The sequence below is a fragment of the Carettochelys insculpta genome, chromosome 8 (assembly GCF_033958435.1).
Source record: "Carettochelys insculpta isolate YL-2023 chromosome 8, ASM3395843v1, whole genome shotgun sequence".
Taxonomy (NCBI): domain Eukaryota; kingdom Metazoa; phylum Chordata; order Testudines; family Carettochelyidae; genus Carettochelys; species Carettochelys insculpta.
The window spans coordinates 47,042,908-47,062,321 of record NC_134144.1 but is presented as its reverse complement, the minus strand read 5'-3'; the positions used below and the strand labels follow the sequence as shown (position 1 = coordinate 47,062,321).

The 19,414-nt window shown below is 39.9% G+C and overlaps 1 protein-coding gene across 2 annotated transcripts in view; it reads left to right on the top strand.

Moving 5' to 3' along the window:
* GALNT13 (polypeptide N-acetylgalactosaminyltransferase 13) overlaps nt 1–19,414 on the top strand; it is a 341,581-nt gene that overhangs the window by 201,634 nt on the left and 120,533 nt on the right. For both annotated transcript variants that reach the window (XM_075001619.1, XM_075001618.1), the window contains one exon: nt 14,239–14,419. In XM_075001619.1, the coding sequence (XP_074857720.1) occupies nt 14,239–14,419 (181 nt within the window). The remainder of the gene's footprint in view (nt 1–14,238; nt 14,420–19,414) is intronic.

Sequence of the window (19,414 nt, the reverse complement as noted above, 5' to 3'; positions counted from 1 at the left end):
CATGAGTAAATTTTAGTTACATTTTTTCCCTAAGTACACTATAGTGAAAGTAAATACAAATAAATACATCCAATACAGTATGGCTGGGTCTACATGTGCCCCTCCCTTTTGAAAGGGGCATGTTAATAAGCAGGTTCGAAAGATGCTAATGAGGCGCTGCAATGAATATGCAGCGCCTCATTAGCATAATGGCAGCCACAGTGATTCGAAAGTGTGGCTTTTCGAATTGCATTTCACCCATGGAGATGGGACCTTCCGAAAGGACACCCCCGCAACTTTTCAAAAGCCCTTCAAAAACTGCAGGGGGTCCTTTTGGAAGGTCCAATCTCCATGGGCGGCATGCAATTCGAAAAGCCACACTTTCAAATCACCGCAGCTGCAATTATCTTAATGAGGTGCTGCATATTCATTGCAGTGCCTCATTAGCATATTTTGAACCCGCTCATTAACATGCCCCTTTTGAAAGGAAGGGGCTCGTGTGGACACAGGGTATAAGTTTACAGTGTACAATGCTACTCTTGTTTGATAAAGTACTCTGTATGCATTTGTTTCTTTCTTAATATCTAATCTTGTTTTTCTTTAGTGTTATGCATTGCTAGGTATACCTCTCTATTATTCAAAATATTTGAATATCTGGCAATCTCCTGTTCCCACAGTTGCTGGATATGAAAGAGTTTACCATATTACACATTAAGCAGTATGCTTAAATGAAGTTAATGCTGAAATGCTTGTTATCAGAAAGCTAATGAATTAAAATTGTGATTTCAATTACCCACTTAATTCAAAGCTGAAAACAGATACTCATCTTAACATAAAGATAGAGTGAGTGTCAGTCCAATTTTAGAATTTCCTGGCTCTTTCCAGTGGGTATCATACTATTTAATTATGTGTTATTTTTCAGAATGCGCAGTCTCAAAGCAAAGTTAGAATCTAAAAGTTAATGATAAACTGTTCAAAATATACCACCAAACAAGCCCTTTTTATCTTGTTGTCCACTGATACATATTCTGCAGGGTCACTCTTACTAACAATTTTAAGGGATAAATCTTCACTAGCCCTGTATGTCCCCTTTATAATCTTATGTTGCAACATTGGAGGGAAAGCAGGGTCTATAATTTCTTTTTTAAATAAAAACCAATAATTGGACTGTTACAAAGAGGTGAACATTCTATGTTCAAACATATACGAAGTTTACAGAATTAGTGAGTGATTGAACTGAATAGAATTTGGAGATATTCCTCTCTTCTGAAAATCAGAAAGCAATGTCTTGTACATCTTTCTGAGAAAGGGACTGCGTATAACGGGCTTCAAGATGATCAGGCCCCAAATCAGAGTTATGTGCATATTTAAGAGAATTTGTCTCCATAAAGACAGAGACAAAATTTAAAAGCTTAAGAAAAAAGTCATAGTTAAGATTATAACAAAACAATTGTCTCTTGGGCAGATGTTTTACTGGTTGTTTCCCTGCTCAAATTTAAGCATGTATAAGTTAGATAATAAAAATTGATTCAGTTCTTCTGGAGTTATGAAAGACTAGACATACATATTTTCTGGCTATGGAAAAAAAACCCAAAATTCTGGCTGCCTTTTTGTTTTCAGAACTATAACACATTCTGAGGGACAGCTACTCAGCTGCTGTTGATTCAGTGGAAGAATTTAATCACTGAAGTCAAACATCCCATTCAGAAAAGCATGAAATCACATGCTTAAGAGGTTGAAATTTTGGGGAAAAGTTTGTCATTTTTTTTCTTGAAACATTCATCCCTTTATTTTCATTCTCCCTTTAACTCTTTTGTCAAAAATTCGAAATTTAGAAATTATTGTGACCAGTTCTGTCAATAATCAAGACAAATTTGAAAAAGCAAATGTACGATATTTTTTCTTTCATAGTTAAAAATGGGTAAGATTTTTAAGTTTTGGGACTACATTTTGGAAAAGTTTATACTAACTAGTACTTACTTAAGTACTAGTTCATTCTACAACAATAATAGACACTTCTTAATGTTGTGCTGATTCATGCCTGTTAATTCTTCAACTGCAAAATGTATTGATGACATTGAGAGGTGCCAATTAGCACCCACCAATTGTCACCTGTCAGTTATGGAACTGGGAATGTTTCCTTCTTTCATGAAGCACTTACATTCGCTTCTGTATAGATCTTTACACTCAAGATAGTTTTGTCACCGTGTTCATTATTTTCCTGTGCCTCATCTCTGTAAACTCAGATTTCATGCAACATAGAATACGCTTTGGAAATAGCGGGCAACTTCAACGGCTTGTCAGTGATTTTCACTCTTCAGCCACAGTACAGCCTTAGTAGTGCTGGCAACCATGGAAGCATTTACATAGCACAGTCAATAATTTTTATCATTGTCCCATGTAACCATAGCCCAAGGTGCACTGGTGCTATAGCAAAACGTGCTAATGTACTGTTGGTGCTCCTGATTTGTTGGATACTTGGCATGAATTTCATGTTACTTCACTATTTTCACACAGACTTAGTGGGATTGTGCTTGTGTGCATGTATTTCTCTCCTGAATGAACATCTTTCTTAATTTACTTACATAATTTTTCTACTGCCATCTGTTGTTTCCCTTTCTGACATAGACTTGGAGAATTCTAACCATGCATTTGATTTATTCATGCCTGTACCCGAGGCTAAATTATTGGTCTGCAGGCCAAATCTGGTTCTGCAGGTTTAGTCCCTGGTAAGCTGCTGCTGCTGTATTTTCCTGCAGCTCTGCATGTACAGGTGATTGCGGCTCCTGTTGGCTGTAGATTGCCATTCCCCACCCATTGGAGTTGCAGGAAGAGGTGTCTGGGTCTGCACTGCTGCATGCTGCTCTCATTGGCTGTGAACTGTGATTTGCAGCCACAGGGGGCTGTGTTTGCCTAATGCTTGATCTCTGGGGTGGCCTGCCATGGGCCAACCCTGGTGGGCTGCTTTCTTTTTATTGCCCACCCCGGATAAGAATGTTGTGGCTGTGTTGGAATTCCTTCTTTTTTTTTTTTTTTTTTTTAAGTTTCCATAACTATGTTTGACTTTTGCCAAGTGGACTTTTTTAGATCTGAATGAACAAAAGCTTGTCACAATGTGTGAGGAAGGAATCAAGAATAAATTTTATGAACACAATAATGCTCTTTGTAGTATGCCTATTGTACTTTAATAATGACACTACTGAGATGAAAGGAGCACTTAAATTTTGTAGGTTTTTTTTTTGTTTATTTATTATTGTGCATTTGAGGCATCATTAAAGTAATGGTTGTATCAGTCTATAAGATCAAGCATGTAGCTTTGTTATTCTTGGTACAGAAATTTCAATCTCAGAGGTGCCTTAGCAAAACATTTCCTTAATGTTTCTTTGTCAGATAATGATCCCACAGAACATGAAATAGAAACAAGATCACTTCAAAGTGAATTATTCCAAGGGATAGGATGTAGGTATATTCCCTTAGCACACCTCTTTGTTGTGTAGGAGGTAGTGGTTTCCCCATCCCCGGGCTCCTCTTTTCCAAAGTAAAAACTAAAGACTGTGGTCATAGTTCCTGATGAAGCTTAACGTAGATTAATTATCAAAATTTCCAAAACAATATTGTGATGAATAAGAACACTTTTTTTTTAAGCTTCAGGAAATCAAACACTGATTGATCTGTCCAAAGAAAGTTAAGGCTCTGTATATTTATCAACCAGAAGCATTAGAACATGACGACAAAGCAGGAAGTTTGCTGCTGGAACATTTATTATAGTCGGAAAATTTCACAAACGAACAATTTGTTGAGAAGTATTGAGTATAAGTGTGCCACAGTTGGCGCTATTGACCACTCTGAGATCTTGTAAAACCTGTTTGTTTTGTTTTGAAAAAATCTGATGTGTGAGTTGAAGTGAAAAAGGTTTCCTGAGAAACCTTCAATTCCCAAATCACTAGAGCAAACGGGGGTACTCTTAGTGTCACTTCTGACTGACAATGTGCAATCCTGGGGATTACAATTGTAAAAGCATCAGGATACCTAAATGTCTCCTGTAAGTTTCTCTAATTGTTATTTATACATGTTTTGCAAACTACGCTTGTCCTTTTGAGCTGATGTCTCTAACTGCTTTATAAGTCACATTGCCTGCACACCTCTTCCCTGTAAAGATGGCATCATCCATAAACATAAGTATTAAATTAATTAATTGGCTTATATGATTCCTTCTTCACTCAATACTTTGTCCACTGTAAATCGAGACTAGATATTACAGCTAATCTGTAAATTGATTTTTCTGTCATCAAACTGGCTTTAAGAAGGCACATCAGTATTCAATAATCTACTCTTATCCTGATGGTGAAGAGCAAGCCATTAGTGTTTTATTTACTTGGGAAAATGCTTAGGAGTGTAGCTTGTGGACATTAATATTTAGTATGTTGAGTCACCCAGCTGTAGTAATTCAAAGACACAGTGATCCTTGAGCTGCAGAAAGTATATATGTGCAAATGGAATAGTTCCACAAAGTTTTCATTTTCATAAAACTATATATTGGAACCATCCAATATTATTTGCACTAACAAGACAAGGCTTATCTTATAATGAAATGTCTATTCTATTGGGAAAATAGTCACATGACTCCACATAAAATATTCCACAAGACAAAGGTAATAAAAGTTACTAAATATGCCTTTTCTTATTCAGATAAATCAGTATCATCTTTTAAAGGTGCAATTGACTTTCATCTTTAATGATTTTGTATGTAGCAAGTCATGCAATAACAGCAATTTGACCAAATGTTACATAGTACAGGTTAAATCTCTCTAATCTGGAAACCTCCCTCTGTAATCTGGCATGATTTTAGTTAGCCAGATGACCACTTATTGTGGGTGTGGCCAAGTTTCACATGGGCCCTTAAATTTTTATAGCCACCAGTCCTGGCTATGTGTTCTGTGCTGTTATTTAGCTGTAATTTACTCCTAATTGTCTTCTAAGAGCCCAGTAAGCAGTGGAAGTGTTGGTAATGTGCTAGAAAGTACAGACCTCCCATCATCTGGCAAATTCTTTCATCTGGCAAATTCTCTTGTCTGGTACTGTCCCATGGGTGCCAGACGAGAGAGGTTCAGCCTCTATGTCCTTTAATAATGAGTAAAGAATTTTAGTCTAAGGAGAGAAAATATTACCCCTAAAACTATTCCTCTGTCTTTCTGGTTTACTTCACTGTTTATGCCTACAGCTTTACCCTCCTGTCTTCTGTACAGTAGCTTCTTGATACTGATTTAAAGAAGCAGCATGCATATCGCAAGTTGTTACATTCATCTTTGACTAAATGCCTTGGGCTGTAAAACAACAGGCTATTGTTACAAGAGGATAGCATACAGTGGGGCATAGAAGATGCTAATTTTTCACCTTGCTCACTGTAACATGTAAAAATAAATTGGAACATTTAGCCATCCAGGAGCAAATCCTCCAGTGGTGTAAATGGTGTTTTAACCAGTTAGCTGGGGTGTGGATGGGGGTGGTAGTGGTAATTAAGCACCTAAATATGATAAATGGCCAAAGTACATAATTAAGACCTTTTATAAAAAGTTCTAAATAATGTAATAAAGATGAAACAACCAATGTTTTGTAGACACTTAATATAGTTTTTTAGGAATTATTCAAAATACAGAATGAGGTCTTTTAAAAAGTCCATTCAAAGAGAATTCTATGGCATGGATTTAATCCCCTCAAATTCTTCAGGGGGCTTCATGTATTTTTCATTTTTGTTCAGTTCCGTCAAGTTTTTTCCATAAGGGAAAGCTCAGAGCCACCTCATAGTGGAAAAGGAGCTTTAAATACCAGAGGGTGGGCTTTTCTGAGGTGAGTGAAGCATTAAATAAGGAGTTTAACCCAGGTTGTCCTTCAGAAAAATGGCAGGTGTCAAGGTCAAAAGAAAATTTTAAGCTTGTACTATGTTGAAAACAAGATACTCTATAATCTTGTTTTTGTAACTAGTCTTGTGTATGTCTAGAGATTTGTATAGACACACTGGTTTTACTGTTGTGGAAATCCAAATAAATCAATGAGGGGAAAGATGTTTAATTCATCTGTGTTGTTTAGATTGTATTGCTCCATCTTAAGAAACACTCACTTTACAGCAGTCATCAAAATCCTTATGAAACACTCACACAGCATTGCAGGACAGAGCCTCTCCCAGTAAAAGCCAGTAAGGGATAGCATAACCCAAACATGCCCCATTTACTATATGCCTCACTGTGGCCACCACTGAAAAACAAATGGCCACTTTTCAGATGCCACAGGACCTTTGACAGCTGTGCCATTTTCAGTCTTCTGAGCTTGAACTACTTTCCTGGATTTTTCTTTCCTGATACAACCTTTGAATAATATGGGTAATACTTATCCAAATGTGTACAATGGATCATTAATTCCAGACTCTGAGCCTGATTTTATCTAGGCCCTTATATTTGCACCTGCAAAATTGCAGTGATTACACAGGTCATTTAAATGTTAAGTAAACTATTTTAGGCACAGTCACTGATTTAGCTGTCTGAAAGACCCAAGTTGCAGTATATAATTATGGACAAAATAATGTGAGCCAGTGTAACTTGTCAGGTGTAACTGGTGAGGTTGGAAAAGTTGCATGCATGCTTATTTGTAGAAATCAATCTGAAGTACGTGGTGACCTCAACATTATTTTAAATGTCTGTATGTATAATTTTGAGTCTACTTATTTGCCAGTCATTCTGAAACACTAGCCAAAGAGTTTTCAAACATTGCACAAGTGTTGAACTCTGCTACCTGGTTTTGGAGCATGGTTTTTAACCAGAATGCACTGAACATTTGCTTAGCTGCTAAATAGACATCCATTACCCCAAGAATGCCACTTACTTTTGCTCTTTTCTTTGTGCATGCAGCAAGGTTTTTGCACTTAAACTCCATCTATTATGAATGTAAATATGTGCACATTATCTATACTGCCATTTCAGATTCATTTTTGTGAGAGGTTGGCTGCAAGTATCAAGAAAACATGGAATTAGCCAATTTAATCATCAGCATATTTTAGCAACAGCTATTATGTCTATTTCAAATAATTTTTTGACATATTTCCTTATCAAGGCAGCCTTTCTTGTTTTTACTATAGTCATTTTCATGCACATTTTCATTTTATGTCTTTTTGCACTGTGATTTCAATACCTGCATCTAAACTGTGATTGATGAATGATCTAATTGAACCATCAATACATGCTCTGATAAACATGTTCTTTTGAGTTTAAAAAAACATTAATTTCCCTTTCTAAAATGCTGTGTAAAAGATCACTGATGTGCGTAAAAAAATATTTCACTATCCACATCTCTTGAAATCTTAACCTAAAGTATAAAAATTAGAATTAATTGTAAATTCGTAAAGTTGTCATTTTTTGCTTTAAAAGAAATGTATTTTTCACCATGAAAGAAGAAATTAAACATTGGTGGAGCTGACTTCAAGGAAGAGGCTCTGACCACAGCAATTCAGAAATGTTGTTTCTAGTAACCTGCTTTGTATGCAATCACATTATTCTGTTCTAAAGGTTGGAAATTAGAAAGGTTAATTTGTAAAGCAGCTGTATCAACAGATGGGTATTTGGCAGGAAGAAGCTTGCCTTGCCTTGCCTTACGTATCCCAGTGTGATTTACCAGACATCCGATATGCACTGAATTTTTATTAAAGTGCCAAGTTTAAGTATCCATGGTAACTGTTGGAGACTTCTGTAGCAGCCTAAACTCTGACTATACTGTCATACCTGGATAATCTATCTGCAGTGCAATAGTCAATGCAAAGACCCATAGTATCCTTGCTGTGCTAAGCAACTAAAGATGGTTTAAAAATGAAATGAAATCATATGACTTGCTTTAATTAAATCAGAGTAATTTATTCTATAAAGGAGAGGTGAGCGTAGCTGTTTCATTCATGGTTATCCGTATGTTTCAATTTACATGTCAGCAACCAACCTCAGGGACCTGAATGTAAGTGAACTTGCTTTGACTTGATATTGACAAGACAGAAATGATCTGTTATGGAAGGCAAAAACATGAAGTGGTGGGATGAGACAGGCTCTCCATTTATCAGTAAGGCGTGACACATCTTTTATCATATTGATTTGCATTCTGAGGTACTTTAATCCTGCGCTGTTCTTAGCAGCTGTTGCTCCAAAAGTCTTTTAACTGCTGCCATTCCGAATATGGGCATTGTATGTGTCGTTCATGCCTTTATCACCCTCAGGACAAAATACTATAATATTGTATTGTAGCCCACAAGAGACTTCAGGCAGTCTGGCTTCCAGCTGCCAGCCTCTCAGGAAGAGATTGGACAAGGAAGAGCACACAGCAATAGTTTTGCACTGGATTCTTATTTGGTTCCCCGTGCAGATCTTGGTATTTGTGACAATCTTTAAACATCTGAATGGTCACTTCATTCATTAGCACCAGATGAGTTTGGCTTAAATATTCCTTGTCTGAAGCTTTTTGATGCCAGCGGCAGGGATGCCTCAGCTGAGGACCCTTACTTTTGGAATTTGCTCCTCTAATACATTTTTTAGCATCTGCTTTTAGCGATCTCCAGAGTTCAACTTAGAGCATTTTTAGTCTGTGTTGTGACAAGTCTTTGACTCTGACTTTGACGCTAGTCCTGCTCTGCACACAAGCAGTTCAGATGGAGCTCTGTGGCAAGGGAGCAACATAATTATCTTCCAATCCAGTACTACTTAAGGTGCTGCTCATAGCAGCTCCACATGGGATAGGAAAGGAGCTGAGTGAGGGATCCAGCTTTGCCTCAGCCCAGCTCTTCATCTAGTTACAAAGAGCTGGTAACAAATAAGTAAGGGCAGGAAAAAGAGGCTTGAGAACCCACCTCCTATGACAAGTTCTGCAATAGCAAGGCGCCGAAAACAGTGCAGGCTAGGAGAGGAGAAAGTACATACTGGGGAAATAGGGAGGGATGAAGGGGGAGGGTGAAAAGGTGCCAAAGTGGAGAGCAAAAAAGGCAGATGGGAAAGTGAGGAGCAGACAAAAACTAGACCATGATGTGGGCCAAAAGAAAAGCCCAAGAAGATGGAGAAATGGAAAAAGTAGGAAGGTGAGTGATGAAAGGCTTAATTTTAGAAGGGGGAATTTTATCTGTTTCTAAAGCTCATCAATTCTTTCTGCATAACATCTTAAGATAAAGCTTTTCCTATCCATTCACAAAGCTTGAACTGTCATCCATGCTCTCGTTCTCTCCGATGCTGATTACTGCAACATCCTTCTCCCTGACCACAAATGCAGTCTTGAGCTGAAGGAGGTGGGAATGTCTTTAGAGGACCTCTCTTAATTGATTTCAGATATATTGCTGATGGTGGTTGTTGCTACAGCCAGAGAGGCAACACAACAAAGGTTGGAGTCAGTAAAAACAATTGTGAAGCATATGGACTACTTCTGAACGTGACAAAACAAAGTGTATATATGTTAGTATGACTAACAAGAGCAGGATTCAAGCAATTACAATTAATGGACAAACTGTAGAAGTGAATTACCTGTCAATCCCTGCAAATGGGTGGATATCAGTTTACATCCACAGATGTCAGTGCAGACATCTGCAGCTCTTTTTTGCACATATGGCTTCAGATAAAAATTCTGTATCTAGAGCTGTGCAAATCTGTGGATGTCTGTGGGAATCTATATCTGCAGATGACACTGGGGATATCCACAGCTCATCTTTGCAGATACAGATGTGGATGCAGATACACACTTTGGATCTACACAGGGCTCTTACTACCTGGGAGCTCAAAATGAGCAAGTGTGTAATTGGAGAAAAAGCCAATTTTTCCCATAGCAGTTTGTGGATGTACTGTGTGCAACTGTTCTCAACCTGTGGACGACATGTGACCCAGTTAGCATACAGCTGTGGCCCATTCGTGTGCTAAAGGCTAAGAGGTCAGGTGGTGAGGACTTAGTTTCTGACTGCCCAGGTGTCGCAGGGTTTTGGGGCGGCTGGCCAGATTTCTGGAATCAGGGCTGTCTGCCAGCCTTGCAGGATTGGGTCCAGAGTAGGAGATGTCTCTGGGCCCCGCACAGCAGAGTCCCTGCCACCTGTCTGCCACCCAGGACTCTGCTCCTGGACCTGTTCTGTGGAGGGGTCTCTGGGCAGGAGGCCCTGAGAATAGGGGTATGTGGAGAGGACTTCCAGGGGTGTGCTGCTGTCCTCAGCCCACAGACTAGGTGAGGCATTGCAGGCTCATAAATGGGCTGAGAATTACTGGCATAGTGAGCTGTTAATGCTGTTGACAAGAACAAAATGGAAGCTTTAGAAATATAGTTCTGGTGAAGACTTTAGCATGTCTTTGAGATGGCAGAAAATAAGATGAATGCCTAGATCTGAAATATTACTGCAAAGAAGTAAATCCTGATGTTGGAAATCAGCATATACAAACATATACTTTGGTCACATTAGGCAGAGATGGAAATAGCCTTGAGGAAGTTATGGAAGGAAAGGGGAAGGTCTTCATAGCAAGTGATGAGCAGCAAGTGGACATTTGGATGGTGTGCAGCAGATCAGTTGAAGGTTGCTACTGAGTGTTTAAAATTAATAATGGCTCATGAAGGCCTCTAAAAATTCTGCTATAATGTCTCCAATATTCAGATGAGAGTAAGTGGATTTATTTATTAACTTATCAGTCCAATCCGTTATCACTGTTAATAGTCAATTATTGGTGTATAAACTGCTGGGTTAATAGCACTTCCCTACCTTCAAGGGTGTGGGGTGGATGAATATACTTGGAAAGATTGTGTGGCACTTAGATACTGCAGTAATGGGGTGGGGGCAGGCATGACTTGAATAGGATTGATAACAGCAGAACACTCAAGAATAGAATCTTTCCCATTACATTTTCACATGCCCTCAATTGAAAGGGGTTATAGAACAGAAACGCTAGCAACCCCCCAAGAGAAACTGAGTTAAATGAAAGGAGTTGTAGCCATTCAGCAAAACATAACTGAAAGAAATGAAGCCTACTGTATTGTGAAGCAGAGTTGATTTGCTGGTCATATAATTGCACATGAATATCACACTTCTTTCCACTCAAAGATGTGTTCAGCTGCAGTTATATGACTAGCCAGTGATCAAAGCAAGGTACCAGCTTGTTTGTCATCCCAATGATGGTCATATCTATAAAATTTTTGTATAGTCCAATACAATGCTACGTAGTAGTCTGTTTCCCAGTAAATGCTTAAAAGCAGCTCACAAAAGAGGCTGAAAGGAAAGTCAACATCTCTGTAGTCCTGTGACAAGTTCGCTGCAGAGGAGGTTGTATTAGGAACAATGAAAAGTTCAGAACATAGGTTTAAAACAAACTTTGTGAGAATTTTGTGTCAGAATATGATCAGCGGCAGGGGAGAGGGAGGGTAGAAAGAAATGGAAAATAATTTAACACTTGAGATGTACTTCAGTATTGGTGCTTAACGAGAAGCATAATGTTGAAATAAATGAGAGATATTGTTTGGTGATTTGTAAATATAAACAGTAATGTACATTTAAATTTTCATATGCATTCCCTTTTTTTAATACCTTATCAACTGTTCTGTAGTATGTCAACGTAGTTTTATTTATACTAATTGTCATTGAATATAAAATGCAAGAACTTTGTGTTGTCATTGCTAATCCCAGCAGAATACATTATTTAGTATACAATGAAATTATACAAAAGGGTTTAGCTCTAATTAAATAAGAGCTACATTGTTACTATGGCGACAACATTTCTATTCCTACAATTCATCCTTAAATGTTATGTCTATTTGAAGGAGTTGTAATAACAAAAATGTAACTGTTCTCTTGACCAAGACTCCAAGAAGTTTTTTTTATAATAATCATCATCATCATCATCATCATCATCATCACATGAGGTGCTGTTAATTAACTTCATAAACTTTGCTGTCAAGTGAGGAGAGCCCAAGTAGTGCATACAGGAAAATAGAGCCTGGATGGGCTGGCTGGTATGCTTTTCCTACAGCAAGAAGGAATGAACATCAGTTAAGTATGTGCTCCAAAGAAACTGCATAATATAGGCAATGTGGAGAAGAACGTAGTTCTGAGAGATAGGTTTAAGAGTATTGTGAGATTAAAAACCATGAAAACTATAATTATAGTAGCCATATTATAAATTCATGCAGTGGGAATTAGGCAGAGTAAAACTGCTCTATTAGAGTGGTGACACTACTAAACTGCTTCAATTTCTGGAGTGTTGTCAATCTAGATTATGCAGTGGAACTAGCACTGCATGATTAAAGCTGCAAACAAATTTCTGTTGCAAGTGGGATTCCTCCCTGCCATTCATTTCCCCTACTCCATGCCTTTGAAATCCACACAGAATAACAGCTTAAAAATTGGGAGGTGAGGTCTGAGGTCTGTGATGGCAGTGGAATTTTTCTACCAAATTATTGGGCTACTGGATGCTGAAACATAGCGGGGAGTGAATTATGGCTCCCAAGAGAAAAGATGTTAGACTTCTGAATTTTTCCAGTGCTTTTTTTTTTTTTTTACACTACTTAGTAGCTCACAAAACAAAAGCAAAATACACACACATACCACCATGCACCCTCTTCCCCCACTCCCCCAAGAAGTAGAGAAGGGAAATCTGATTCTTTGGATTGTTCTCACTGCATAGAATCAAAGATTAGATTATTAGACACTAATGTTAAAAAGTTAGTATTTTAAAAAGGAGTATGCATGGGTCATTGAGAGCTGATACTCTATTTTTGGCTTATTGGCAGCTATAGAGGCAATACTGGGGAGCAGAAGGAAGACAACAGAGACTGGGGTGGAGCAGAAAGATTACAGGAGAGAACATATAATGCACTAACCTATGTATAGTCCAGAAACCTTAAAATTACATTGGTCCTACAGGTGGCTCTTGTTTCATTAGAACTCACTGTTCAGTGTAATTAAGTCTGCAGATCAGATGCAATATTGGAAGCTGTAACCAACCAGGCTTGGGTTCCCCAGAGATGAGGCTGCACCCAGAAGGCAAGTGCTATATTTGGTTTATGGAAAGTGCGTGACACCCGCGACGGGAGCCCCGGAGGTGCCGCAGTCACCAGTGGGGGAAAACCCGACGTGTCGGAGCTTCGCTCAGGGAGAGGCTCTGTAACGGGCCTCCTAACACTAGCTGATAAAGCTCAACTCATTAACATAAGATTGCCTAAAATTGCCTATGCATTCCTATCACTGTCTCTTGTGGCCTACTGCCAGCGTAGCCTTGAAGTCTTGGCAAGTGCGCCTTGTTCTGCAGTAGTTCCCATGGCAGGGTTAGTTATTTTGCAGCTTTTCACCTTGCACAGACTGGTCTGTTTAGATTCTCCTGAGGATTCACAGAAGGGTCGGACTGCACTCTCGACCGTTACAATGTCTTCTTGCACCCTACGGAAGCCTACGGCCAAAATTTACCGTCATTTATACCAGTGCAATCACACTAAAATAAGTGGAATTATACTGAAGTAACATGCAGACTTTGGTTCCAGGACTGTAGATAAACCAGTAGTTTCCACTGAAGGGCGGTCATCAGATTTTCTTCTGCATATAGGTTTCTTATTAATAGCCTAAAGTAGCAGAGTTTCCTCGTTTATCACATACAGGACTCTAGTTTTGGAGCCAAAGAGACTACATTTTGACTTAGTGTTTCATGTTTGTAGCTGGATGATAAGGACGGTGTCTTTGCATATGCATTATATATTTTGTACTATAATGTGCTATAATACAATACAATATAAAATCTTATAATGGTATGAACAAGATCCATTGCTCAGTCTTCTAAATAGCCAAAATATGTCAGTAAAAATGACCAAAGCTCTTTTCTATTAGTTATAAAACATTATGAACTACAAATGAACTAAATTTTTGAAAACTCAGAATGATTTAAAAAAATAGGAACATCTCTGATATCCTGAATTCAATATTAATGGATAATTACAGCAACTATAACTTACGTTGCTAGAAAAAAATTGTGTGTGTGTAAAGTGATAAAGATAAGTCTACCACTCTGGTACACTTGCACAGGATGACTTAAGTCTATTTTCTTGCACCTGATTTATCATTAGTGAATTTGGTCCATGATTACATTAAAATAGATTTGTAATTCTCTCTGTACTTCTGGGGTGGAAAAAAAGGTGACATCTGTCAATCATTTTCTAAGACCTGTTTTTTTCTGGCAACAGAATTTTCGCTACATTTTTATACTTGATTTTAAATATTTTGCATAATTTCAGATTTGGCAGTGTGGTGGCTCTCTGGAAATTGTAACGTGCTCTCATGTTGGACACGTGTTTCGTAAGGCAACCCCCTATACTTTTCCTGGTGGCACTGGTCATGTAATCAACAAGAACAACAGGAGACTAGCAGAGGTCTGGATGGATGAATTTAAAGACTTCTTCTACATAATATCCCCAGGTAAGAAATCAGTTTCTGATCATTTAAGGACATGCAGATCGATCGGAAAAATGACTGTGCCTATCTGTTATGCATGTGAGAGGCCTGAGGGAGCAAAGACTTCTTTCTGCATCTCCACCTCAAGTGTTCAATTCCTTTTTATTTTATTTTATTTTATTTTACTTCAAGAAAAAATATTGGCTGGGTAAGACTAGAAAAAAACTGAATGACTTGAAGTCTTGTTTAAGATAATTTCTGTTGTGTGAATTTCAAACCAGGGGGAAAGTTCTTGGGCTTTATTAAATCTGAGAAAAAGGGGAAGTGCTCAGATCAGTCTTGCATTCTGGTGATCCCTTTACAGTTTGTGTAAATTAGAGCAGCTCCAACACTGCTCTGCTTTACTTCCTGGACTTAATACTTGGCAGTCTGGCAATTGGGAAGCCAAAATGCGGCTAAATCCTCAATGTGATGTTCATGCATGACTCCTATTAATAATTCTCTCTTCTATACACGTCCTGGAAGAGACTTGTTTTCACTGAGTCGAAATTTAGGAGTACAGTGTGTCAGAAAATCATGTACTGAAGGAATGATTCTTAGATCATTCATATCTTGGTATTCCTTTTTAGGCAGGAATTGAAATGATATAATCATGGTGAGAAATATGCGCAAAATAGTGTGTTTAAAACTTGTATTTATAATTGTATTTTAGTAATTTGCAAAAATTATGGTTGCATAAATGTTTGCATACTCATCCCTTATTAAACGAGCATTTCATCTACGAGTACTCGCTTAAACGAGTACTTACCTACCCTAGTTCACTCTGAGTGAACTTCCCCCCACATATAAGCCTTACCCTCCAACCCCCCAGTCTGCCCACACCACCAGCCCCACAGCCCCAACCTGCTGCAACGTGACCCCATGCTGGCCCTGCAGCCTGACACCCCACTGCCACCTGTAATCCCCATGGCCCAGACGCCCCTGCCGGCCCTGTGGCCAGACGTGCCCCTCCCCCATGACCGCCTGTACCCCCCCGTGGCCACCCTCCCCCCCACAGCCATCTGTACACCCCCCATGGCCCCGCAGCCTGACACCCCTGCCAGCCCCGCAGCCAAAGCCCGCTGCCACCTGTGCCTCCCACGGCCACCTGTATCCCCCATGGCCAGATCCCCCCACCTGCAGCCAGACCCCACTCCCCCACCACCTGTACCTCCATGGCCCTGTGGCCGGACCCCCCTGCAGCCACCTGTACCCCCCATGGCCAGAACCCCCTGCAGCCAGCCCTGCCCCCCTGCCACCTGTAACTCCCCTGGCTAGACCCCGCCCCCTCACGGCCTCACAGCCTGACACCGCTGATGCCTGTATCCCCTACGGGCTGACCCCCCCTACCTGTAACCCCTGCAGCTCTGCGGCCAGACCCCCACTGCCCCAAACTGCGGCAGCCAGACCCACTTACTAGCCTGCAGCTAGACCCCCACCACCACCTGACCCCCAAGGGCCTACAGCCCAACCACCCCGCCTCCAGCTAGCCGCAAACTGCAGCAGCCTGAACCCCCCCAACCCACCACCAGATTTTAACCCTCCCTCCTGCTCACAGCCCCAAACTACCCCCATCCTTTAACCCTCTCCAACCCAAGGTTCACTCACCTTTCAAAAGCAGCACCACCTGCTGCCACTCCTTCCCGGAGCTGAGAGCCCTAGGAACCAATCAGAGACTTTTACATGTATTTTAATGGTAATGCAGTGTCCCTCTTACGAGTTTATGCCTACAAACAGAAAGTTGGGAACCAACTGTGCTCATAAAGTGAGGGATGAGTGTACATTTTACAGTCAACTGGCAGGGGTGATAGAGTATACAGGAAGTAAATAAGCAGTATTTTTTCTGTTCTCAACAAAGCAGTACGCAAAAATTTTCAATAAATTACTAAAATAATGGTTCCAGAGTATATAGAATAGCAAAAATTAAAGCATAAGGACACAAATACAAGAATAGGACAAAATGACATTTGAGATACCATGTGTTTCTAAGACATGAAAGGTGTAGTATTGCATTCACTGTTACCACATTTAATAAGGACTTGACTGTGACGTTAAAATCAAGTTTCAAGCAAGGGGCACAACATTGCTGAGAAGCCCAGAGAGATTGTAGCTCAGTCTCTTTCCTGGTCATCTTCCCTGTTCTGCCCATTGACAGGTATCTGGCACTGCATATTCTCCCTGGTACGCTGGTGTAGCTGAGCTGCAAGGTGGGCTGTTGGGAGAGTGTCAAGCCCCTGCCAGTCCTTCCCTTTCTCATCCCAAGAAGCTTTGCATTGGAGAAGTGCTTTTTAGAACAGAGCAGGAAATAGCTTTCCTATCCCACCAATGCTTTATTTTCAAAGATTCAAAATGTTCCCATTGGACATTAAAGTGAAACATACACTTTTCAAAATGCGTTTTTGGGGGGCGGGAGGAAGCAAAAAAAAAAGTGGGGGAGACCCATTCTATAGTAGTGTGGTCAGCAGGATCGTCACTTGGGATGCTGTTCTCCCACATCCAAAGAGAGTTCCTCACCACTTAGCTATTGGCTTTTTTGGGGCAGGCCTCTGCATCTTTCTTGATACGACCAGAAATTTTATCCTGGACCTGAGAAGCCTTTCCTGATAACAGTTTGTTGAAACAGATGTGTTCCTGAGAAAAGCATGGGTTTTGATGAATCCACATTGTGTTACACACAGCCCCACATCCACCCCAAACCATTAGGACCATTTCTCCTGCTCCTGGCCCTGAGATCAGCAATGATTTAGTTTCTCCATGATGGCTTCAGCTTCCTTGAGTACTCCCTGGCTGTGCCTACACTACCACTCTCCTTCGAAGGAAGGATGGTAATTAGGGCATCGGGAGTTTACTGATGAAGTGCTGCACTGCATATGCAGCACTTCATAAAGCAAATTCCCCGCCCCTGCCCCCCAGCGGCAGCTTCGAAGTTTTAACCTTCGAAGTACTGGCATGCGTCTAGCCACAGCTTACCCACCAGCACTTCAAAGTGCCGGGGCAACTTTGAAATCCTTTTACTCCTCAAAATTTTGTTTAGAACGTCGAAGTTGCCGCGGGGGGAATTTGCTTAATGAAGTGTTGCGTATGCAGTGCGGCATTTCATTAGTAAACTCCCAACACCCTACTTACCATCCTTGCTTCAAAGGAGGGTGATAGTGTAGACAAGTCCCTTTAGCACATCGTCAGCCCCACTGTTTTGAAGGCTTCCTGCTTCTGATGTACTTAAAAATGTATTTGATGTTAAATTTTGAGTCATTTGCTAGTTGTTCTTCAGATCCTTTCTTAGCCTCCTTAATTATACTTTTGCACTTAATTTACCAGAGTTCATGCTCCTTTCTATTTTTCTCAGTAGGATTTCACTTCTAATTTTTAAAGAATTAATTTTTGCCTCTAATCACTTATTGTATTCTGTTGTTTAGCCATGGTGGCATTTTTGGTTATCTTGTGTTTCCGTTTAATGTGAATTGTACATTTAATCTCAGCCTGTGTTGTGGTGTTCTTAAAAAGTTTCTCTGCAGCTTGTAGGCATTTCACTCTTATGACTGTGGTAGACTTGGATATTTTCTCCACACAAGGTTGTTTAAATTTTATGTCATTATATTATGGTTGCTATTAATGAGTGGTTCAGCTGTATTTGCCTCTTGGATCAGATCTTGTACTTCATGTAGGACCAAATTAAAAATTGCCACTTTTAGGCTCCAAGACAAACTGCTCCAAGAATCAGTCTTTAACATGATGTCTAGAAACTTGATTTCCGAGTCTTGTTGTGAGGTGACATATATCCAGTAAGTATGGAGAGAACTGAAATCCCCTATTATTAATGAGTTTTCCATTCTTTTAGACCTTCTAATCTCCGAGTGTTTCACCATCACCATCCTGGTTAGGTGGTAGATGTTATAATCTATTATGGTAGATGTTATGATCTCATATAGTATGAATTTTTTATCAATAGAGACAATAGTGGTACAGTTAGATTCATTTAAGATTTTGATTGTATTTTATGTTATACTTTCATTTCATTCTCCCACCAACATGACCTATTCCGTCATTCCAATGTATTTTGTGCTCTGGTCCTATTGTGTCCCATTGATTTGTCATCATTTTCACCAAATTTCTCCGATGCCTATTATATCAATACCCTTATTTACTACTAGGCACTTCATCCATCTTTGTAGTTATACCTATAGCAAACATATACAAAAATTGCCAGTTTTCAGTTGTCCACCATCACTTGTCATAATTGAGTGAGGGACTCCTGCCTTTAACTGTTGTTCTTCAGTTCCTTCCTGGACTTTATCAACTTTTATCCTCTCATACTTATTAGGATATAGAGAATCTGATTAATAGATCCTTCCCAGAGGATTTCTATGTTTGAACCATGTGCTCCTTGACACCTATTGGCTTCTTCCCCCACCCCACCTTGGTTTGCTTGCGTGTAAACTTAATAGGTTGTAATTCGGTTCTGTTTTGGTTTGGGTGTTGCTCATCCATCCTGTTTAGGCTCCTCCTTTCCCAAAGGTTTCAGAAGGTTTCCCAGGTCATAATGAACCTAAATTTCTCCTCACTTCACCATTGTCTGACCCATGCACTGAAATTCAGCCTTTCTGCCCTTTGTGTTGAACTGGAAGAATTTCAGAGAATACTACCATGTAGGTCCTGGACTTTAATCTCTTATGTAGCAGTGTACCTCTGATCTCCAGGACAGAATCATAGGGCTGGAAGGGACCTCAGGAGGTCATCTAGTCCAGCCCCCTACTTCAAGCAGGATCAACCCCCACTAAGTCATCCCAGCCAGGACCTTGTCAAGTCAGGACTTAAAACCTTGAGGGATGGAGAATCCACCACCTCTCTGGGCAACGCATTCTAATGTTTCACCACCCTCCTGGTGAAGTTTTTCCTAATATCTGACCTACACCTCTCTCTCTTCAACTTCAGACCATTACTCCTTGTTCTGCTACCTGACACCACTGAGAACAGTTTCTC